General features: G+C 39.4%; 1 protein-coding gene across 1 annotated transcript in view; it reads right to left on the bottom strand.

Moving 5' to 3' along the window:
* DPY19L2 (dpy-19 like 2) overlaps positions 1-21,805 on the bottom strand; it is a gene marked incomplete at both ends in the record, with an annotated part of 74,637 nt that extends 52,832 nt beyond the window's left edge. The window contains 7 exons of the mRNA XM_080701823.1: positions 2,341-2,434; positions 5,257-5,377; positions 8,125-8,262; positions 13,896-13,983; positions 15,331-15,355; positions 18,983-19,115; positions 21,251-21,805. Of these exons, the coding sequence (XP_080557949.1) occupies positions 2,341-2,434; positions 5,257-5,377; positions 8,125-8,262; positions 13,896-13,983; positions 15,331-15,355; positions 18,983-19,115; positions 21,251-21,805 (1,154 nt within the window). The remainder of the gene's footprint in view (positions 1-2,340; positions 2,435-5,256; positions 5,378-8,124; positions 8,263-13,895; positions 13,984-15,330; positions 15,356-18,982; positions 19,116-21,250) is intronic.
* Between the last annotated feature and the right edge of the window lie 3,764 nt (positions 21,806-25,569).

The following is a 25,569-nucleotide window of genomic DNA, read 5'->3' as shown; positions in this document are numbered from 1 at the left end:
TAACGCCCATACTTCTGTACCATTTCCACATCTCCCTTGACCTCTCTCCATGGGCACTCTCCCCAGGTCACCATATTCTAAGCACAGGCTAAAACAGATTCTGTGTGTCTTGATCCCCACTGCATCCCCCGTTTCACACTTTGAAGACAATGAATATTTGTTGAATGAATGAAAGAAGGAAAGAAGAAAGGAAGGAAGGAAGAAAAAAGGAATTTAAAAAAATAAGCAGAGGAAAATGATTCAGATTTTCACAAAGAAAATTCAAAAAATATACTTCAAGAGAAAGAAATTGAAAGAAGCAAAGAAAAGCTGTATACACAGAAACTGGGAACACATGGATAAGTTGAAACATTTCATAGCAAAAACAATAATATTGGCTACTGTGGAGGCGTAATAGTACTAAACTACAGTACTAACATGTAAGATGTGATAGGGCACTTGGAAGTAGTGTTCTAAAATTCCTTGTATTCATGGGAAGAAGGAAAAAGATGTTGATTTATTTTATATTTGACCAAGTTATATATGCATGTTGATATTTTATGGTTAATAACAAAGGAAAAGAAACAGAATATCTGTTTCTAATTCCAAGTTATTTCCAGTGGGGAAAGGTGGCTAGGGTAAAAAATATAAAAATATCCCCCAAATTTCCATTTCTTTGGTTTCACAGTTTGGTGACATTTTTATAGCCGATATTTTGTTATATCTACATATCGTTCTTAAAGGCTGAAGATAAATTTGTATTTGTTCTCTGAAATATTACTGGGATATATGAGGACAAAGAAAACATGGGTCAATGGCAGGGAAGAGGCTTTAGGAATAGAACCTGGAATAAGGCATCTTACCAGGAGAGAGCCACAAGGCCAGAAAGCCTGCCTCCTCACAGGCTCGGCTCTTGATGGAGCCAGGAAGGGAAGGGGTCCGGGGCTGTCTCGTAAGCCACTGCTGGCGTGTTGGCGGCCATGCCATCTCAGGGCAGGGCAGTGGTCAGGGGTATTTTCCTTGTTTTGTTCCTTTGTTCTTGGTCTTCTTTCCAGCATGACCTCATGGCCAGACCTCACCATGCCCATAAAGAGCATAAGCAATTTAGAGAGACATCTCTGATTTTAGGTTTTTCCTCATGATCACAAGATGATTTTTACACCTCCATATATCACATACAAGTAAAAGCAATAAGCAATAGAGAAGAAGCAGTTGACTTGTCCTTTGGTGACAGAAGCAATTACTTTTCTAGGTGAGCCAGGGCTCACCTCGCCTAATTTCTCACTGACAAAACTCGGCTCCTTTGCTTCTCCCAAAGAGCAGTGGAGGCGGGGGCGGGACAAAACATATTGCTGTCATATTTAACTCCAACTTATCATTTGAGACTGGGCACACTGCTCCCCAAAACAAAATGTGGTACTGTTAGTCAAAATATACAGAGCCAGCCGGGCGTGGTGGCGCACGCTTGTCATCCCAGCATTCGGGAAGCAGAGACCAGAGGATCCCAGTTCAGACAGCCTCAGCTACTTACTGAGGTCCTTCGCCACTCAGTGAGATGCTGTTTCAAAAGAAATAAAAAGACTAAAAAATAGGAATAGGAGTGTATCTTGGAGGTACAACGTCCCTGGGTTCCATCCCTAGTACCACAAAAAAGAAAGAAAGAAAGAAAGAAAGAAAGAAAGAAAGAAAGAAAGGAAGGAAGGAAGGAAGGAAGGAAGGAAGGAAGGAAGGAAGGAAGGAAGGAAGGAAGGAAGAAAGCAAGCAAGCAAGCGAGCGAGCCAGGTGTGGTGGCGTGTAATCCCAGTACTTGGGAGGCTGAGACAGTAGGATCACAGGTTCAAAGCCAGTCTCAGCAACTTACCAAGGCCCTCCTTCACAACTTAGTGATCCAGTTTAAAAAAATAGGAGAAGCTCAGGGTTTAATCCCAAGTACCACACACAAATAATAATAATTACTTGCTAATGTCACTCAGATACTTCTAATGTAATAATTTTACATATGAACTAGAAGTATTCCATTAAAATATTTGCTAAGAAATATTAATTAGCTGTAAAAATCTCCACATGAATAAAAGGAAGACCTTTAAGATACTATTTTACAGACATTTCCAGTTTATGGTTTGCATGATATTGGTTAAGCTTCTGAAAAAAATGTAAAAACTATTAGTCAATTTCACTAATTTTCTTTTACATTTTGTGTGTGTATGCAGTACTGGGGATTGAACCCAGAGGCATTCTACATCTGAGCTATACCACCAGCTCTATATTATTTTTTATTCTGAAAAAGGGTCTCAGTCTTCTTTTAATTTAATCAACAAATATCAGCCAGTTCTTATAAGCTCGTTCAATTCAGTATCTTACCTCAAGTATGCACCATATATGAAGAACAATCCCATCATTAGTCCATTTAAAATAAAAATAACACCAATGTAAAAGCAAGCGGGATCTCCCAATCCTTTAAAAAGACACAGATCGTTTAGCGTTTAGTGAACCAGTGGCTATAAAGAATTTGGGCAAAATTTCCCCAGTGCTTCGCAATGAGATCAAATCCAGGGCATAACACGCTACGCGAGGACTCCACCATCAAACGGTGCCTCCAGCCCTCGAGTGCACCGTTTAGTTATATTTATTCTTGATTATAATTACATTTATACTTTCCCTAGTGACGTATTATTATACTGTGATCATCTGTTGTGACTCCACATCAGAATCTGCACTGTACAGTCACTTCATGAATTCTGAGTAAAGTCACTTCACTACTGATATTTTTTTGCTATTCTCTAGGATGAATAAGATATAATACCTGAACTCAAGAAGCAGCTTTAGTCTGTATGAGATGATCCAGTTACTTAAGCCTTTATTATATAAAGTTAGAATCTTAATACTATTCATATATAAGATTGTGTTTATACGTAAAGCACTTTCTGTGTTTCTTGATCACTATTTCACATAATTTTCAACCAAAAAAATTGTAAGATTAGTTGGTTTTAAAGTATTTTTTTCTAAAGAGGTTGGGAAAACAACATGGAAAACTTGAGATACTTGCCCAAAGTTACTCAACTGGTTAGATCAAGATCTAAAGGCTGGCCCTGTGGCTCGTCAACTTCCCTGGCCATGGCTTTCAGTAGGTTTTAATAACTTCTCTTGTTTGATACATCCCTCTTCAATACTGGGCCACCTTAGCCTCTGTCACATGCTCTCTTCTTTTCTCCAGCATATTATCAAGGACATTTTCCACTTTCCTATCTCCAAATACCATTTATATAGCAATGACCCCGTGTCCATAGCCAGCACAGAACTTTCTTGTTATTCCTAAACCTGTATATTCACGTAGCCAGTTGACATTTCCACCTTGAGGTCTTTCAGGTATCTCAAACTAAAACATCCACAATGAAATATAGCAATTCACACCTACTTTTCATATTTTATGCCATTCAAAGGGATTCAATTACTAGGGCTAGAAACCAAGAAGAGTTAAATGACTCTTCACTCTTCTTTCTCTCTCCCATCAAACAGTTAACAAGTCAGGTTGATTCTACTGCCAAAGCACCTCTTAAATCCCGTCACTTCACAGAATCTTTCCTGCAAACACCTGCTGAGAGCACAACCATCTTCTGCCTGGCTTCATGGATCCACCTGCATTCTTTCCTAATATCCTTCCCATGTCTCTGACAATGTAATACCTAAAGTGTGAAACTTTTAGAGTCCTTCAGTGGATAAAGCGAAACTCCTTAAGCAGCCTTTGGCTTGTCGTGATCTCACCCTTGCTCACATTCCCAGCATCATTCCTCATGAATTTTCTTCTCTATCTTCTTCCAGGGAACTAGTCTTCTTCCAGTTCCCTCTCACCTAAAGTCTTTTGAATATGCTGGTCCTTATTTTTTTAAAATACTTCTGTTTTAATTCTAACTCCAGTAACCTTATTTTTATTTGTAACATCCATCACAGTTTTAACTGCTAATAGCCCTCACAGAGTATAAACTCGATGGGGGCAAGGCCCCACGTTCCTTGGTTCAACACGGTTTCCCAAGTGCCAAACACTAGCCTATCACTTATTGGGAAGTTACTAAGCACTTTTTTGTCCCTATATAAGGCTTCAGTTTCTCGGAAAAGGTCATATATGCCTCTAGCTGATCAAGTCTCTCATTTATGAGGCATTTTCCCCATTGCTTCATGTAGTAAAAAATACAATTGCCAATCAAACATTAATGTTATTGAAGATTCATAAAGAGCATCTAAAATGATCCATAAAGACACAAGGGAAATATAAACAGACTTAGTTTATAGTCCAAAAAATGTTATTACAAACACGTATATAAAATGTTTCAAAGCATATATTAAGTTGCCATATTGTGGAGAATCTGAAGAAATAAATTAAAAAAACTATGTAAACGTTATGCAAATAGATATATGTGGCTCTGAGCAAGAGTCTAAAGAGAATCGAATCATAAAAGTGCTACATTATGCACATCTTGAATAAAAACGAGTCCGTGCTCACATGAACTGCGAGCATGTTGTACAGCAGTATTTCTAATACAATCTTTTGTCACATACCTGGTGTGTGTGTGTGTGTGTGTGTGTGTGTGTGTGTGTGTGTGTCACTGTGGGTGGAACCCCAGGGGCATTCTACCTCCCAGCAACATTCCCAGCCCTATTTTTTATCCTTTATTCTGAAACACGATCTCACTAAGTTGTGGAGGGCCTCATTAAGTAGCTAAGACTGGCCATGAACCTGAGATCCTCCTGTCTCAGCTTCCCAAGCACTAGGATTACAAGCATGCGCCACCATGCCTGGCTCACATACCTGGATTTTAAGTGTATGTGCTTAGCTAAATCATGATAACTCTTAAAAGTATATACATTTCTACATTTCATTGTAATTTCTTCTCTGTCTTTCTCTTTCTCTCTCTCTATATATAATATATAATATATATTATATGTAACATATAATATATAGATATAGATAGATAGATAGATATAATCTGTCACCCCCCAAATTTTTTATTATCTCATTCTATAAAGGCTTTTGCTCAAGATTACCTTATTTGGAGTATATTAATACTCAAATAAAATTTCAAATTTATACTCAATTAGTAAGTACATAGCCTTCTCATCAAACTACTTTTAAGTATAAAATACACATTAAGATTAATCATTTCTAAGGTGCTGTTAGAAAAAATTAATCACAGCAATTTACAGTAATTATTAAAGTGAGTTAGAATTTTATAGAATGTTTATGAACAATGAGTGACATCAGCACTCTAGGAAGAAACCTGCCTTCACAGCTCTGAACTTCGTTAAGAGGTTCTATTCTGGTCACATTCCAGCAGGTCTTGGCTTGCAGCCCAAAAAAGTTCATCACTCCCATGAACATGCGATACCAGTAGGCTATGACTACCTACAAAAGATAAAAACAAAGAGAGATAAACAGAGAATATATATTCTTTTCATGATAATAATTTTTTCCAAAATACCATTTTATGATGGTTGCCTTGATAAACTTTAACAAATTTATTTAAACCATCTCACATAGTAGACACTTCAAAATTATACATATGTTATATATGTTTACCTATATAGCAATCAACTCTATTATATAAATAACTGAAACATCAAATATCAAGTATACAAATAAATATATGGAAATTAATAGAGAAGTACAAAGATTTATAGACATATTCAATAATATTTAATAATATTTCACCTTGATAATTTTTATGGCAGAACTGAGAATTGAACCTAGGGCTGTTTTATCTCCAAGCTACACCCCCAGCCCTATTTTATATTCTTTATTTTGAAACAGTGTCTCACTAAGTTGTGGAGGGCCTAAGTAGCTGAAGCTGGCTGTGAACCCAAGAACCTCTTCCTTCAGCCTCCCAGCACTAGGATGACAAGCATGTGCCACCACACCTGACAATAAATAATATTTAATAAAGATTTCATTTAGATCTTTGAATTTATTTATTCCTTCATTAAGGAAAGAACAAATTTCTTCATCAAGAAATGTAAGAAATTAAAAATTATTTTAAAATTTTGAGAAATTAAAAAGTATTTAATTAAGAAATTAAAAAATGAAATAATAGCTCCTGTGTCCATAAAAAAAAATTGGTCAAGGAGAAGATTTAATTAAGCAATTATTTCAAATCTGCAATCCATTTAAAAAGTTTAAAGGGAGGAAAACAGAAAAAAATTATAAGTAAAAGAATGTTCATGTCTGGGAGATTTTTTAATGATTTTATAGATTTAGAAAAAATAATGTGAGATCATTGGGGAAAATTTTTAACACGAGTTGCTAGAGTGACAACTGAAGACTGAATAAAACAGGATCTCCAAATAAGATACAGTCCTATTGTATAATATTCAATGTCCGGGCTTTACTTAAAATCAGAAAGATCTCAAACTGAAAGAAAAGTATCAGTAGATTATAACATAAAGTAGATTACAAGTGTCAGACTTGTCTAACCAGATTTTAAAGTAACTATCACGTAAATGTTTTGCTGAGTTTCTTCTATTTTTTCTTATTGTGGCGATGAGAGTCACCGTTTCCAGCTCTTTCCATATTCAAACTGAATTAATTTAAAGTATACAGAGTTACGAGTTCTTCATAAATCAAGCCTATTAGCCGCTTCTGTGGTATAACAATTATCTGTTCCCAGTTTTCCAGTTCTTTCCATTTTGCTGATGGGTTTCTTACTCCATCCGATTTTTCCTTTCCCATGGAAACTACAGAAGTTCCAGCCTAGCCTTTCCCCTCATTTCATACTGGGGATGAAACTCAAGGACATTCTGCCTCTAAGCTGTAACCCCAACCCTTTTTTAAAAATATTGTTTTAATTTGAAACACTCCTCTCCCTTTGAAACATGGTCTGTGTTGCTGGGTCTGACCTCGACACTGTGTTCTTCCTGTCTCGCCCGCTCAGGTACTGGGATGATGGTATACACCACCATGTCCCTTGTTTCTGGTTTTGCCCAATCAAACTGGTATTTCCCCTATGGCTTGTATGCTGTGCCATATCCTTCTTACCTAGGGATATGTAAGAAATAACTTCTTTCAATATTTCTGACTTTTCTGTGCTATCATTCCATCAGCTGTACAAATTAAGGTATAGATCAACTCTATGATTCTATTTATATAAAATTATTTAAAAAAATTCAAACTAAGTTGGGCCTGGCAGCACACACCTGTAATCCCAGCAACTCAAGAGGTTGAGGCAGGAGGATCATAAGTTTGAGGTCAGCCTGGGGAACTTTGTGAGACCCTGTCTCAATTTTGTTCTTTTTTTTTTTTTTTTTTTAAGAAAGATGAGCTGGGCATGGTGACACATGCTTTTAATCCCATTACTTGGGAGGTTGAGATAGGAGGATTGCAGGTTTGTGGCCAGACTCAGCCAATTAAGGGGACCCTGTCTCAAAATAAAGATTAAAAAATAGGGCTGGGGGTGTAGCTTGGAGGTAGGATGCCCCTGAGGATGTTCCACCCCCAGTACTGAAAAAAAAAAAAGAGTTGAAGAAGAAAATGCAAATTAAACTATAGTAACAGAAAGCATATTGGTGGTAAATTTTTGTTGATGTTTTTCCAATTTCTAGAATTTGCTGACTCTCATAAAAACTGTAATACTTAAGTATTGGAAGATATTCATAGATTTATGGCAATGGGACCAGATAAATCTTATTTTTTTTTAATTAGGCACTGAAAACTGCACCTATGGCCTCAGGCATGGAGGCGTGTGCTCTACCACTGGGCTCACTCTCGGCCCCTTAAATTTTACTTTCTTATTGCAGCTCCAAGATCACTGCTCTGCCCATCACTTTACTTAACCTTCCTGTGGTCATCCTGCTCACCACAGCATCCCGAGACAGCAGACCCACACAGAATCCTCGGGGCTCTCATGACTCGCTTTCCCATTTGGCTTATTCAATTCCTTGGCCATTACTTCCATACTAAGGTTTATTAGTTGAGTTCACGTGAGTATATACAGCTTCTGGAGCTTTTAAATATTAAAAGGAAAACCTGATATTCTGCTCAACTCTAAGAACACCTACAATCAACAAACCTAAAAGGTGTCCTCCTTTCTTTAGCATCACAGGTAGCACCTTCATCAGATAAAGTGGCTGTAAGTGTGGCTCGTCTCAGGTATGACTCACCTCTGGATAGAGATGGAAGCGCTTCACTGTGTTAATCACCAGGGGGTATTCAGTAAGCCTGTCGTTCATAATTGTCCACAGTCCTTCCAAAAATGAGGGTGCTTCAATCATGGTCTTGAAGTAAGAATAATAAAGTCCCTTTAGTTAAAAAAAAGATATATCAATGTAAATAAAACTTCAAAAGGTTTATAAGACCTGATGAGGGAAAATGTTCAAGTAATGTTATGTCCCTATATATGAAATTGAAATCTCCATGTCAATAACATACATGGAGAAGGGAAGGGACTGGTGTGGGATCTGAAGGGAAACACACCACATGCTGTGTGCATGTATGTTCCTTATCACTCTACACCTCATTATGACGTGTAATTACAATGCACTAACAAAAGTACATTAATTTTTTAAAACAAAGGAAAATATCAATAAGACTTCCTAATTACTCCTTGCTATTGCATTAGTGGCTCAAAAAGCATGTATTTTCAGATTATCACTGTACCATTTGTGTGTGTGTGTATGTGTGGTACTGGGGTTCCTGGAAACCCTTCTGCCTCTGGGCTACACTCCCAGACCTATTTTTTTTTACACTTTTTTTTTTAGAAACAGGGTCTCTTAAACCAGCGTGGCTGGCCTCGAACCAGCGCGATCATCCTGTCTCCGCCTCCCAAGCGCGGGGATTACAAGCGTGCGCCACCACACCTGGCACTGTACCACTTTTTAACTTTTCTGTAGGTTTAAAATTTAATGTACATGAGGTACATTAACAAACACCAAAGTCAATCACCAACCCAAACATGAGGAGGAGGAGGAGGGAATGGGGTGGGAACTGGGGAAGAGCTACATGAGTGATGTGTGTACGTATTGCCTCTACCATCTTGTATTCCATTAAGATGTACAACTACAATGCACCAATAAAAAATATTAAAAGTTTGAGGGATGGTCAGATGTTCTAAGAATCTTCTGTAATAGTGCCTTAAAACATGTATATAATGTACTTTTTTATTTTTTTGCAGTACTGGGGACAGAACCTAGGGCCATTCTACCTTTGAGATACACCCTTAGTCCTATTTTTTAGTCCTTTTTTATTTTTGAAATAGGGTCTCACTGAATTGTAAAGGGCCTTGCTAAATAGCTGAGGCTGTCTGCAAACTGCGATCCTCTAGTCTCAGCTCCTGAATGTACTTTTAATTTTACCAAATCTGATTTTACCCACAGTACTTGAACATTGACATATAATAAATTGTACCATGAAAAGGAATGCTTTAATAACCCCACACAACTTTACATATAGGAAATGACTTATTCCCATGCTCTTAACATACAATGATCATAGGCTCCCCACGAGAATGGAACTTCATGCTTGTAGCTACTTCATACCTCCATTTACTTTTGCTGCTTACAAATGCTGTGTACTGAAAATGGGATTATTTCAGCATATAATTCAAGTATATGAAACAATGGCTTTGCTAAGATAATGAGGATACTTAAAAAGTATATTGCTTCATATTACTTCCTACATGAATCTGCTGTTTTCAAATAAAACAGAAAATAAAAGGTTAAATTATTTATAATATAGTCTCCCTAAAATCATTAAAACAATCTTCAACTTTACATTTATTCTTATTTTATCCAATTACTGTTTTTACAAAATATCTTTTATTCTGAATTATACAAAATAAAAACTCCAAGTAAGTACTATTTATAAGATTCACTGATGTTACATTTTTAAGTAATATATAGCAACTTAAAAAAAATCTAAGTTCACTCATTGGTCAGTATAATATTTATCTTTACTGATAATAATTATCAAGTTGTAAGAATAATACAAGCACATTAATACATGACAGTATTTTGATATCTGATAATAACTGGACAGTAGGCAACATATTCTTAAAACTTCAATACAGTTCTCATCCATCAAAGGAACTATTTTACTCACATTCCCAAAACAAACCCGAGAAATTGTTTTTTTATTTTTCATTGCCACATTGTAATCATACATCCTGATGAGGTTTAGGGTGATAGGGACATATGCAGACACAGTATTCGAGCCCTTCCCCATTTCCCACGCCACTCACTCCTCTCCCTCCCCACCCTCCCATAGCAACACACTGATTGGCTTTGATAAGTTTGTGTATTTTACATCTTGTCCACTGAGGAGTTCCCCTCGTCAAGTCTTCCTCCTCCCTCCCTTCTCCTTCAGCGAGGTCCCGCCTGCACTGCACTGAGGCCTCTCCTCTATCTGGAGTCCCTCCTGGGTCCCAGGCTCTCACTAGCTTCCTCGCAGGAGGACACACCTCTAACCTTTCTCTTTTTGTTACTAATCTCACTTCACATAATGTTCCAGTTTTGTCCATTTCCCTGCAAATGACCTTTGTTCCTCTTTATGGCTGAGTAGAATTTCATTATATATGTATATGTACACATACGTGTATATGTATGTATATTATGTAGAATATATATATCCCATAATTTTGTATTCCATTCATCTGTTGATTAACACCTCAGCTGGTTTCATAGTTTAGCGATTGTGAATTGCACAGCTATAACATAGATATGTATGCATTACTATGGTAATGCATCTCAGTTCTTCTGGGTGGGTACCCAGAAGTGGTATAGCTGGGTAACATGGTAGCTTAATTCCCATTCCTTTGAGGACCCTCCACAATGTTTTCCAAAGTGGTTGCAGTCATTTGTAATCCCACAAACTGTTTTTAGAGTTCCTACTTCTCCACATCCTTGCCAGCATTTACTATTGTTTGTATTCTTAATGATTACCATTCCTATTGGTGTTAGATAAATTTTTGATTTACATTTCTCTGATTGCTAATGATGTTGAACATTTTTTCATATATTTATCAGCCATTTGTATTTCCTCTTTTGTAAAGTGTCTATTTAGTTCACTTGCCCATTTTTTGATTGTGTTGAATTTTTTTTGGTGGTGAGTTTCTTAAGTTTTTTTGTATATTCTAGACATTAGCCTTCTATCAGAGGAGTAGCTGGCAAAGATTTTTTCCCATTCTGTCATCTCTCTCTTGAGGTTCTTGATATTTTGCCTTGCTTCACAGAAGCTCTTCAGTTCAATGAAATCCCATGTATTAATTCTTGGTTTAATTTCTTGTGCCTTTGGGGTCTTATTGAGAAAGTTTTTACCCATGCCTATATTTTGGAGTGTTAGTCCTATGCCCTCTTCATGCAACTGCAAAGTCTCTGGTCTAATTTCTATGTCTTTGATCCATCTTGAACTGATTCTTGTACAGAGTGATAAAGTGGGATTTATTTCCATTTATCTGCATATGAATAACCAAGTCTGCCGACACCATTTGTAAAAGAGGATTTTTTTTCCAGTCTTTTTTGGGGGGTCCTTTGTCAAAAATCAGTTGGCTGTTTGGATTTGTGCTGAATCTTCTGTTCCACTGCTCCATGTGTCTGCTTCTGTGCTGATGTCATCCTGTTTTTATTACTATGGCTCTGCAGTATAGTTTGAAGCCAGGTATTGTAAAACTTTTCTAAATGCCAACCATAAATACACTGAAAATTAAATCCAGAAAACATTTCCATTCACAATATCTCAAAAACAATAAAATACTTGGGAATAACTCTAACCAAGGAGGTGAAAGACTTCTACAATGAAAATCATGAAACACTAAAGAAAGAAACTGAAGATCTTAGAAAATGGAGACTTGCCCATGCTCTTGAATTGGCAGAACAAATATCATCAAAATGGTCATCCTTCCAAAAGTAACCTATAGATTAAATGCAATCCCTACTAAAATACTATTGTCATTCTTCACAGACATAGAAAAATCAGTCCTTGGCCGGGCGTGGTGGCGCACACTTGTAATCCCCGCACTTGGGAGGCGGAGACAGGAGGATCAAGCAGGTTTGAAGCCAGCTGCGCTGGCTTAAGAGATCCTGTTTCCAAATAAAAAAATATAAAATAGGTCTGGGAGTGTAGCCCGGAGGTAGAAGGGCTTCCAGGAACCCTAGTACCACCAAAAATAAATAAATAAATAAATAAATAAATAAATAAATAAATAAATCAGTCCTTAAATTCATTTGGAACAACAAAAAACCCAAAATAGCCAAAATGCTTCTCAGCAATAAGAACCATGCAGAAGGAATCACAATATTTAAAGGTTTAACTAAAGAAAAAAGGTTAAAATAGGAAAAGTTTTCATTGTGTAGGAGCTGATATCAACATGTATAGTTCTAATCTGTCTCATGGGACACTTTGCCTTTTTAAGGGTCTACCTGGCCAAATCTTTGAGTTGCCTTTGCTTTCTTTTGTTTATTCTCATATTCTCTCTCTCTCTCTCTCTCTCTCTCTCTCTCTCTCTCTCCCTCCCTCCCTCCCTCCCTCCCTCCCTCCCTCCCTCTCCCTCTCCCTCTCCCTCTCCCTCTTTCTCTTTGGGGTTGAGGGGTGCTGGCAATCAAATCTAGGGCCTTGCAAGTGTTTAGCAAGCATCCTCCTGCCACCAAGCAGCACTCCCAGCTCTTCCCACTATCCTTTCTCAATTTGCCTCCAGCCTTCTGGGAAGCCGGTCGATCCATCCTGGGAACTAACTTCCATGTAGCCGAGAGAGTCAGTCTCCATGTTCATGGCGTCTTTTTGATCTTCCATCAGCACACTGCATTTCCTCTTGACAGTTTGAGTAACGCCAGTGCTATCTCTTGAACCTCTTCCATTACACTTCACTGTCTAAGAATCTTTTAAGTCTGTTGAGCACCTCTGAAGCCTTCTTCTCCTTCTAGCAAGCATCTTCCTTTTCCACATACTCTATCAGCTTTTAACCACATTTTTCCTGAGACATTACAAGCTGCAACAGATCACACTGACCAGTAGTTAACTACATTATTTTTATAGACTAAGCAACACTAGTATCTCCTAAATTGAACATCTATCTTAGCTGATGTCTCGTAGGCCATTTTCTCATAGTTTTGATTGACAAAATAGGAATTTATAGGAGTTTCCTTTCAGCTTAGAAGGATAACAAGGCAATACAGTTATTAAAATATATCTAATATACAAAAGTGTTTATTCAGAGAAACAGTAAACGTATAAATAGTCTATTATTAATAACAAGGCATGCTGGGCATGGTGGCACATACTTGTAATACCAGTACTTAGGAGGCTGAGACAGGAGAATCGCAGGTTTACAACCAGCCTCAGCTACTTAGTGAGGTCATCTGCAACTCAGGGAGACCCTGTTTCAAATAAAAAATAAAAAATAGGGCTGGAGGTATGGCTTGGAGGTAGAGTGCCCTGAGTTCAATCCCCAGTTCTGAAAATGAAGTGTTATTTTTTGTGCCAAGTACTATGATGTGTGCATCTGTTGGTTATCTCCCTTCATTTTCACCAAAACCCGAAAGGCTGGCATCATTTATGCTTAACATCTGAGATGACGGAGAATGCGCGAGCTAACTGACTAGCCACCCACAATGAAGCAGGGGCCTACTATCTGAATCCAGGGACCTGTCACTACTGTCCATGCTCTGACACCGCTACCCTCTCTAGCTAACAATAACTTATACTTTGTCACTGGAAATAATACTTTCAATCATATCAAAGTTAATGAATCCAATTCTTCAAAGCTTTGTGTGGGTTATAAGGATGAAAGTCATAAAGCACATTGTATTTTGCCAGATACATATGGACAGAAAGTAAAAACAATGCCGTTCACCAAGAGTTCATTTCTGTTCTTAATACATTTCTACTTTATATCTTAGTGTACTTAAATTACAAATTAATTTATTAGAAGAAAGAACCTAACCATTTCGGTGCGGAAAGTCATCTCTCGTTCCAAAGATGATAGGTGAGAAAAATGCCGGTCATTTTCAAAAAGTGTTATTAAATGCATCCTAGGAAAAAATAAAATAGCACATTATAATAAAACAGGTTTCAAAAACAGCACTACAACAATTAAGTTAGAGATAAGCCAAGTAAGAAATCCATAAAGAGGAAACATACATTTTACAATAAATACCGAGGTAATACTGTAATTGCTTGCTAATTTAAATGTTTTGGGGCATTTATCATCCTGTGCATCGCTTGTGAAATTCATTAAGTCATTTTTTAAACTTACTTGCTGTACAGCTAAAATTCCTGTGGCTCTCTCTCCTCCCTCCTGTCACCCCAAGCCCCTAAATTACAACTCAGGTAGGTTTTTGTTTATTTCTTTTTTTCAGTTTAGCATTTAAACTATTCAAATGCACCAGGTTTGGCAACTATCTCTGTAACTGTGGGAAAATGCTTAGAATAAAATTTTAAGTAAAATTAAATTGATACATTTTTAAATAAGTATAATTCCTATAAAAGGTCAACATCAAGTACCAAAGAACACAGGACTAGACTTAAGGCCTTTGAGCAGTGCAGCACAATGGCTGTGGCCAATGACAAAGGGGCATGCGGATGCGATGAACAAAATTAGATGCCAGCAGCAATGATGTGGTCCTTAATTTATGGAGTGATTTCTAGTGAAGGAAAAAGAAAAGCAAAATTCCATCTATCAACCTGGTTTTCCACTAGCCCTTATTTACATATGGGCCTCACACCAGGGTATCGACAGCTGTAGGAGTGTTCCCCGTGACTACAGCCTTGGTTTTAACATCAAGAACTCCTTGCAGATTAGGCTGGAGTAGCACTATCCCAGTGTAATACGGAGCAGACCCAAACTTCCCACAAGTAGAAACCTCTGATCTCAGGCAGATATGAAAATGATCCAGAGAAATAGTACCATATTTACATATGATGTTTGCAAACAGATCACTCTTGTAAAATAAAGCATCTAGGCATGCACACTGAAAGGCTCAGAGTCATTTAATTCTGCCCTACCATACAGAAAGAATCTTTATCTTCATTAAGCTTTATCTCTAAAACTTGTCACTAAAACATAGGTACTATTAAAATAAAGTGTTTCAGATTTCATAAGCTGCAAAATACTCTAAAAACGCTATATATTTAAAGAAAGGCTGCATAATTCTTTAAGGAAGCAAAATATTTTAATTTACAAGTTACTATTTCCCTAATGGATCTATTTTGTAAATATTACTTCACATATGAGGTTTGTTTTTAAAAAGCAATATATGTGTGTACGCTGGTGAGCATATGGACATTCAATATACACTGCCAGAAATTATTTTACTATATGCAAATATTGATAGAAAATTTAGAGCCAAATGTTATTTCAAATGAAAATTAAATCTTACCAGTGCAAAATTCCCACAAAGGCAGCTATAAAAAAAAAAAGAAAGAAAATCATCAATAGTTGTTTTATTATAAACATGCTTTTTTATGAGATACTGGAATTGAACCCAGGGGCATTCTAATTCCAAACTATACCTCCAGCTCCATTTCTATTCTTTATTTTGAAACAAGGTCTCAGAGTTGTGGGGCCCTCACTATACTCAGCAGCCTTCAGGCTCACCACACTTAGCCGAGGCTGGCCATGAACCCACCATCCTCCTGTCTTAGGCTCCCAAGTACTGGGATCGCAAGCATGCACCACTATGTCCGGGTTATAAAAATGTCTTCAAAACAAGCATTTCAAATGTATTTACATCTAGACAGAGTACGAGTGCACACGAAGGCAGATGGCCACTACTTCTGTCTCTATGAACATAGGGAAAAACCTAGAAGGACATAAACAAATTAGAAATCACGTTTACCTGCAAAGGGAACTTGACACTTGAGCAAAGGGAGAAGGTTGAAAGGCTTAGAGAAAGAAACACGTATACTACTATCCGGATGTCATCATACCTACACAAAGCCATATATGAAATGGGTGATCTTTGCCTTTTGTGATTTTCTAGTATTATTCTCTGCTCTTTGGTAAAAATTTTAGTTAAAGGCATATATATATATATATATATATATATATATATATATATATATATATTATGTTTAGCTAGACTGAGCCACTCAGAAGATTGACCCTTGTGCTCAACAGATGACGGCTAAATGCAGAAAATCCCATTTTCATCAGTGCACTGGAAAGCCCCATTGTAAACTGAGTCAGGTGGTGTATGCCTGTAATCCCAGTGACGCAGGAGGCTGAAGTAGGAGGATGGAAAGTCTGAGGCCAGTCTGAGCAACTTAGATCCTGATTTAAAACAAAACAAAACAAAAAAAGCTGGGGATGTAGCTTAGTGGTACTGCACAAAGGAAAGAAAACAGATCGCATTGTGTAATTCAAACCTTGCTGAAGTGTCAGCTCCTGAGCTCCTAGACCTGTGCACCCCTAACCGGCCTAGGACATGCCTGTACAGGAGGCTTTTCCAGGGGGCTGTGGGACAAGCCTAATGATGACACTACTCTGGGCATGGACCTTTTTGAAGAAATACAAACATTTTCTGTCCCCTCAGCCATCTGGAAAGCCACTTGTTTTTGAGGGTATCATGGAGCTCGGGAAGAGAGGACCAGGATAGAATAAAATAAAACACTGCAACCCTGCTGTTTGATACAGAGTCAGCAGTTTTTCTTAAATTAATGATCTTTAGACTATTGTAAGCTTTTAATTTCAAAAGTTTTGAAAAAGTTGATTTTGATGATTTTCCAAGTATCTTTCTTATTGTCATGAAAAATTGAATTCACTTGACTAATTCAAAAGTTCTGTCTTCCCTCCAATATTTTATAATGGTATTTCTTTTGGTTATCCCAAATATACTTAGCAAGTCATCTTACAAACCACCAAGATCAACCTCTTAAAAAATTCAAAACTTAGCCGGGCGTGGTGGCGCACACTTGTAATCCCCATGCTTGGGAGACGGAGACAGGAGGATCGCATAGGTTTGAAGCCAGCCTTGCTGGCTTAAGAGACCCTGTTTCCAAATAAAAATGTAAAATAGGTCTGGGAGTGTAGCCCAGAGGCAGAAGGGTTTCCAGGAACCCCAGTACCACAAAAAAAAAAAAATTCAAAACTTAAACTTAGTTAACAAAAAAGAAAATTAATTCAATAAATAAATTTAAAATTGTAATGTTGAAATTCCCAACCATGCACTTCTCCAACTTTTTTCCAATACTGTTTACTATCTTGGGCTCATCTTAAATACTTTTCGGATAATTTACTTGTTTGATACCAGGATAGGCAAACTATAGCCCATGGTCCATTTCTGTACTGTCAGTCCACAAGTTAAAAGTGGTCATTATGTTTTTCAAAGATTGTAAAAAGAAAAAAAAAAAGATAAAGGTGCAGTGAACACTGTAAAGCTTGAAACGCTTCCTCGCTGGCTCTTTAACATTTCCTACCTGATATACACCGAACCACTCAACAGAACTTTCTCCACCTGAAATAGAAGCTCTTCTGATAGCTTCATAACTTTAATGAAAACTGTCCTACTCAACTATTTTTTATTCTTTTTCTTTCTTCTGAAAACTATATATACACTGGTAAAAATTATTTAAAATGATATTTAAAGAAATTAAAGAGATAATATGCTACCAAATCATCTACCTTTCCAAAGATCTTCATAAATCTTTTTTTCTCACCTTACCTTCCACACCAAAAAGATGGTGTAATTATGTTCCAAATGCATGAAGTGCTTATCACAGGGCCTTTAAGTTGTGATGAAAAAAATCATGTCTTCTGGACCCCTGCATCCTTTTCTATCAGTCTCAGTCCTGAGGTGACCCAGCCTTACAGTTTACTGAAACAAAGACCAGTGGGCACAAATACTCCCAAGCTCTTTATCTGTACTTCAGCACTCTCTCTCTCCCTCTCTCTCTCTCTCTCTCTCTCTCTCTCTCTCTCTCTCTCTCTCTCTGTGTGTGTGTGTGTGTGTGTGTGAGGAGGAGGGGGGAGGATTGAACCCAGGGTCATTCTAGCTCTAAGCTATACTCCAAGCCCTATTTTATTTTTCAGTTCAAAACAGGGTCTCACTAAGTAGTGGAGGCTGGCAGCAAGCCTGTGACCCCTGCCTAGGCCTCCCTAGGGTGGGATTTCAAGGCGTGCCACCATGCTTGCCTTGACATTTCTTTCCATAGCAACCCTTGCTTTTTTTTTTCTCTACTATCTCAAAAAAGTAAGTATCTACTTTGTAGTTACCTTCTCAAGTTCCTGCCCTTAATTCCCCCTCCCAAATACCCTAAGACTTTGTTCTATCAGTTCTTCCTTTCTTCTTGTTCCCTGCCTTCAGCCTTTAATTCTCCTAGAACTGAAAACACTTCCCATGACTGTCTGCCTTCTCATTTAAGGACAAGATTCTTGGCCAATTTCTTTCTTTCAAGTTCTCATAATTATTCAAATAACCAATGACCCTTTAGTTACCAAAATCAATGGCATCCTTAAATTCTTAGGCTCCTCAATCTTCCTGCAGTACTTGAACAGATTCCTGGATTTTTTTTCCTCACTCTTGTCTTTTATCACACCAACTCTCACAGTTTTATTTTTCTAAACATTCATTTGGTGTGTGTGTGTGTGTGTGTGTGTGTGTGTGTGTGTGTTACTGGGAGTGGAACCCAGAGGCTTTCTACCTCCGGGCTATACTCCTAGACCTATTTTACACTTTATTTGGAAACAGGGTCTCACTAAGTTGCTGAGAGCCTCACTAAGTAGCTGAGGCTGGCTTTGAACCTGCGCGATCCTCCTGTCTCAGCCTCCCAAGCACTGGGATTATAAGCGTGCGCCACCACACCTGGCAACACTCACATTTTATACACTAATTATTTCCAAAACTCTCATCTTATGAAACTAAATTTAAAAGTTTCCCAAGTATCTTGACTTTATCCCCTTTTCTCTCTCCGCGTTGGTATCCCCTGGCAATCGCACTCAGTTTCAATTCTCACTTCTACACATGTAATTTCCGAAGCCATGATCTCATTTCTTTCTGAACTTTGTCTTCTCTTCACTCTCTCCTACCTTACCATCCATCCGGTCCTGCCGATCTGTCTCCATCGACTGCCCCGCCGTCCGAACCTCTCCATTCCTACTCTGCGCTAGACCAGCATCACCCAGGCTTCGAAGTCCACCTCCAGTCCACCTATGCACTGCTGCAGACTGAACCTCTCAGGCCACTTTTCAATCACTCTCCAATAAAAATCACCCAGTACCAACACTGTAATTATACAAACTCTTCACTTTAAAGTGGTTAATTTTACATCATTAAAAATGTTTTTAAACTGGGTGTGGTGATACATGTTCATAATCCCAGTACTTGAGAGGCTGAGATAGAAGGATCACAGGTCGAAGGCCAGCCTCAGCTACTCAGAGAGCCTCTCAGGAACTTAAAAAAACCTGCTTCAATGTAAAAAATAAAAGGGCTGGGGGTAAACCTCTGAGGTAGAATGCCCCTGGTTTCAACTCCTGTACCAAAAAAAAAAAAGTTTTTTAAAGAAAAAAATAAGTCAGTTAGTGTCTTCCTACAGAAGTTCACCTGCCTATCACCAAGCCCTCAATTAGGTTTCCCAGAGCTGGCCCTTTTCCACTTACTTCCTACTTCCTCTTCCACCCACATACTTTCTTTCTGTCTTAATTTTAGTTCATCTTGTCTTACTTCCATGACTTCTGATTATGAAATTTTATCAATTTCGTGTGTGGCCCTGGGGATGGAATCCCAGGGCAGTCTACCTCTGTGCTACACCCCCAGCCCTATTTTATTCTTTATTTTGAAACAGTATCTCACTAAGTTGCAGAGAGCCTCACAAGTTGCTGAGGCTGGCTGCAAACCTGCAATTCCACTTTTTCTCAGCTCTATGCATCCAAATATTAGCCTACCTTTCTTTCTTTCTTTCTTTCTTTCTTTCTTTCTTTCTTTCTTTCTTTCCTTCCTTCCTTCCTTCTTTCTTTCTTTCTTTCTTTCTTTCTTTCTTTCTTTCTTTCTTTCTTTCTCTTACTTTTTTTTCTCCAGCACTGGGGATGGAACCCAGGGGCATTCTACCTCCAAGCTACACCCCAGTCCTATTTTTTACTCTTTATATATATTTTTTGAAACAGGGTCTCACTGAGTTGCGAAGGGCCTTGCTAGGTAGCTAAGGCTGTCTGCGAACCACAATCCTCCGGTCTCAGCCTCGAATGCTGGGATTACAAGTGTGCGCCACCACACCCAGCCCCTACTTTTTCCCCAAGTCTTCCCTGATTCCATTTCCTATTTCCCACTCTGAAGTATTAATTCGTTCTCCTGAGCTGCCACAACACTTAATATTGAACACAGCACGCACTGGCTGTCTCTTATGTGCCAGACTTCAGTACACAGAGCCTGGACTAGGGAGAAGAGCTTCTGTGCTGACCCGTTGACCTGGATGTGCAATGTGTCTATTGGCATAACTTGACATCTAATAAAAAATCTAAATGTGAGCTCCATCACTGCTCAAGTGTTACCAGCATTCCAAGTGGGACTTGTTTCCGTTTCACATCAGCGGTCAATTCACATATGGTGGAAGAGAAATTACACAAACTTGCACTAAGATATATTAATCAATGTATTTATATTATTAGCCAGACTCTCCACCAATTAGACTCAATACTGATTTTAAATCAGGTGTGGTGGCACACACTGTAATCCTGGTACTTGAGAGGCTGACAGGAAGATCGCAGGTTCGAAACCAGCCTGGAGGTAGAACACCCATGGGTTCAATCCCCAATACCAATTTTTTGGTTTTGTTTTACTGAGACAGCAATAATATTTGTTATCCCTTAGGATACAGAAGATGAGGGAAATAAATGGAAGAAACACCTTTCAAGGGTTCCATAAGAAATGTCCCCCAGTTTGAGGCTCCTGAACAAAATGGAAATAAATGCATATGAACACGGAGTGATATAGCCTACTAACCCTATTTCCATAGTTTTGAGAAATACTTTTTTATTTAAAATGAAGGGAGGCGGTATTTAAGAGGATCACAGTTTGCAGACAGCCTCAGCTACTGAGGCCCTTTGTAACTCAGTGAGACCGTTTCAAAATAAAGAAAAAAAAATAGGTCTGGGGTGTAGCTACGAGGCTGCAATAAATAAATGAACAGAAGGAAAATGTCCCCCCAAGAGCTAGCCAATTATTTTACAAAGTGTGATAATTGGCTGCTCTGGTTAACGTAACATTTTGTTGAGATAGGGGTGACTGCTAAATTTGAAAACCCTGCAAAATATTTTAAAACAACTAAGGGGGCCAGGAATTCTTGTCAAGCATTTTTTCCCGGCACCGGGATCTCCTCGCTGTTGCTGCCAGGGACCCACAAATGCGCGTTGAAGTAATCTCCTTCAAGGCTCAAGAAAACGACTTCAAACCTGGGAGTTCGGAGGGCGCGGCAGGGGGGTCGCTGCCCCCCGCCCATCCCCTTCCCAGGGCTCTCCTGCCTGCTCTGCTCACCTATGCTGAAGGTGACCTTGTTGGAGGCCCGGTGGGTCTGCAGCGCTTGCACCTTCTGGCAGAGCTGCTCCACGACACAGTAGAGGTAATGGAAGCGGCCGAAGATAAAGGACCTGGTGACCTCTTCCAGATGCAAACACTTCTGCGCGCTCACGTTTCGGATCCTGCGCGGCGAGTAATCCCGGGCTCCTCCGGGCAGGTCCCTGCCTCCTAGGAGCGCCAGCATCCGCGGCGGCCCGGCCTTCTCCGCCTCCTCCTGCAGCGCGCCCTCCATCTCGGGCTCCCCGGCTCCCGCGGGGCGGCGCCGCCGCTTCACCTGCGTGGCGCGCCAGGACTGAGCCGGCTCCGGACACGCGTCTTTGACTTTATTTCTCGTTGGCCCGACCATCTTCTCCGCATAGTCCCTGTCCGGGTGGAGCTGGGTCCCTCGAGGGCGCGGGCCCGACCCGCTCTCGGCGACGCGGAGGCCCCGCCGGCCTCCCAGCATCAACGACTGGTCCAGGCGCCGTTGCCGGCCGCACGGTCGTCATGGCGACGGCGGACCCGGGCGCCGGCTCGAGGGTCCGCGCGCCCCGCCTCCCCCACGCCCCGCCCTCGCCACGCCCCTCGCCACGCCTTCCACGCACCCCGGAGCGTGCCCAACCCGCGCCCCGCGCCTGCCCAGCCTGCCAACCACTAGTCTGATCCCAGAGAGTCTGCTGGGTGATAGCCCTGGCCTCCCCACCCAGGGTAAGGTTTACTAATCCTTGGGGGGGGGGGTACTGGGAGTTGAACACTGGGGCTCCACCTCTGAGCTGCAGCCTCAGCCGTGTTTTATTTTTTACTCGCTGGCCTGGACCCTCGATCCTCCTGCGTCAGCCCCCCAACCACAGGTGGGGGCCACCCGCCTGGCTACTAATCCCTTCTCCGGTAACACTACCTGTTTCAAAGCGCCCCGTCCTTAGAATTCCTCTGCCCTGGAAGGGTAGTGCCTGGCGCGTGCGCCTCCAATTCTGCCCCCCAATACCTTCCCAACTTGTGCACTTCCCCAGACCCAGATCTGCTCCAGTCCCTGCCACAGCAGGAGGCTCCGGACCACAGAGCAAGTCCCAGGGAATTGTCACCTTCCAAGTCCCAGCAGGGTTCCAGCGCACATCGCACCTTGTATGAAGCTCTAGGGCGCTTGCAGACATTACTACTTACCTGGTCACTTAAATTCAACGGGGTTGGGGGGACTATTAGGTGTTGTTACTATTATTATTAATTATTATTATTATTATTATTATTATTATTTTGTGGTACTGGGGTTCCTGGAAGCCCATCTACCTCCGGCCTACACTCCCAGACCTAATTTTACTTTTTTTTTTTTTTTTGAAACAGGGTCTCCTAAGCCAGATCCTCCTGTCTCTGCCTCCCAAGCGCGGGGATTACAAGCATGTGCCACCATGCCCGGCTACTATTAGTTTTTATAAGATGTTTTCTAGGAGTATTTGTATATTCCTGGAACTATGTCGTTTAAGCTATTTGATCACTGAATTCAGAGGAGGAACTTTTAAGTGTCATTATTATTCATTTTTTGTAGTTTGTTGTTTAAAATATTCTGTCACAGCCAGACATGGTGGCACACGACTGTACCTGGGAGGCTGAGACCGGAGAATCTGAGGTTTGCAGTCAGCCCCAGCTAGTTAATGAGAACCTCTGCAACTTAATGAGATCCTGTTTCAAAATAAAAAAAAAGAAGGCTGAGGGTATGGCTCAGAGGTAAAATGCCCCTGGATTCCATTCCCAGTACTACACACACACACACACACACACACACACACACACACACACACACAGGATATATGGTAATTTGCCCAAGTTTTTAAAGCCGGTAAATTCTCTTTGTCCAATACTGAGTTTAAAATACAGGTATTTTGCATGGTTGGTAAAAAGATATTCTTGAATGAATACACAAAGTCAAAATAAAACATCTTATTTTAATATGAATATTTTAATGTTATATTTAGTCACAGTTGAATAGAATCGTGTAGTCTTTCTCTTTTTATTTTATATTTATTTATTTATTTGCTTACTTAACTTATTTCTTAGTATTAAAGATTGAACCTAGGGGCATTCTGCCTCTGAGCTACACCACCTGCCTTTTTAATTATTTTTTCTAAACAGGGTCTCACTAAATGGCTGAAAGTCTTGCTAAATTGCTGAGGTTGGCCTCTGTCTAGCCTGTGATCCTCCTGTCTCAGTTTCCCAAATCCTGGGATTTCAGATATGCACTCCACACCCAGCTTGCTTTCACCTTTTCTAACTTCTGTAATAGTGGTCTCTTATTTTGACCTAGATATTTTGAACAGTTAGTTGAGTCACCTTTTAACTATATATCATTAACAACAAAGCATATATGTCTCCTTTTATTCTATAAAGTAACAATTGAAATAACACAGTGTAGTCTGATACAATGCATTGTGTGTATATGTAGTCCAAGGGATTGAATGGGGGCTAATTCTAAGCCACACCCTCAGCCATATTTCTTTTTCTTTTTTTTTATTTTGAAACAAGATCTCACTTAGTTGCTAAGGGCCTTGCTAAACTGCTGAACTAGCCTTGAACCTGAGATTATCCTGTCTCTGCCTCCCAAGTACTGGGATGACTGGTGTGGGCTACCATGCCTGGCTAATGCAAAATATTTTTGCTTTATCTTCGTATAATGGAGATGCCTCCTGATAAAGCAACTTATTTTTACATAAAGATTTCTAATTCATTTGTATCTATGTATTTAAAACTTGCCTTTTTCTTTTAATAAAGCAATTTTTGGGGGGGTCTGGGGATGGAACCCAGGGGCATTTGACCTCCGAGCTACACCCCCTGCCTTATTTTTATTCTTTATTTTGAAACCAGGTCTCAATGAGTTGCAGAGGGCCTCACTAAGTAGCTGAGGCTGTCCGCGAACCGTGATCCTCCGGGTCTCAGCCTCCCGAATGCTGGGATTACAAGCGTGTGCCACCACGCCCAGCTAATAAAGCAATTTTTAAGTTAAAAAATGCAACTAAAGAATGATGATACTGAGAACCAAGACATTCAGATTTCAAAAGTCATGCTTTTTTTTTTTTCAGTTGATCCAAAATTTTGTCAACTAAGTTTTCAAAAGTTTGTTCGGCACCAACATTACTCATAAATGTCACACATTTATTATTTCATACACTTACTTTCTTCCCCATAAAAGACCTTTGATAAACATCTAAAATGTCCAGGTTTAACACAGTTGAGATGAAACTGGATCAAATACTGGTACTGTTTTTAACTATCACCTCAAGTGTTTGAGTGTCGCAAATTTATTCAACCAATCAAACATAAAATAAAAATAAAAATGGCACGGCATATATTGTAAATAAATCAAAACAACTGTATACGTAACAAGACAAAGCAGTGGCACATGAAACCAAAGCTAGCTGAGTACAAAACAATGACTGTCTATTGCATAGTAAATAAACTGCAAACGTTCCAGGTGAGACGAGATGATGGGGAGGTCACCGTGAAGGGCCAGCCGAGCTTCCTGCTGACCTTGACTGAAGCCGTGAGGGTGTGGACGAGGCCACGAGCTGATGAGCTGGGCGTCCACTGGCACTTGAGATTTGCCACGTCTGGTACTGAGGAGTTAAGGATTACTACTCAAGGCTTTAGATGTGGGCTCTGCATACAAACTGTTTCAACTATAAAACTGTTTGCACTTCGTAAGAAACTGGAAGCTTAAACTGGAATGTAGTTGAGTATTTATACGCACAATGCTAATTTTTAAAATTCTTTTAAGTTGAAAAGAGTGGCAAAAAAGGCGTGTATTGAAGGACAGGTTGCTAAAGCTAGCAGAGAGATGGACTGCACGATCTGAATGCCTTGGTTCTCAGTATTATCATTCTTTATTGAATTTTTTCTTATTAAAGGATGTAGTTTTTAAGACTTTTTTTCTGACAGTATTATGTAATTTTTTAATGTGGGTAGATGGGAGTGTCGCTTGTATGTTACCATACAGCTGACATGTATTTTTGTCTATTCTTTATTATCTTAGTAGTTTCATGCTGTGTGTGTACCATAACCAACCTATTGCCTATGAGAAACATGTAAGATAATGTATTTACAGCCATTGTTACAAGTTTATAGTGTATTTTTCTATCTTGTTTT

This window comes from Muscardinus avellanarius, assembly GCF_963383645.1.
Source record: "Muscardinus avellanarius genome assembly, chromosome: 9".
NCBI lineage: Eukaryota > Metazoa > Chordata > Mammalia > Rodentia > Gliridae > Muscardinus > Muscardinus avellanarius.
The sequence above is the reverse complement of the archived record's forward strand: the minus strand, read 5'-3'. Positions and strand labels throughout refer to the sequence as shown.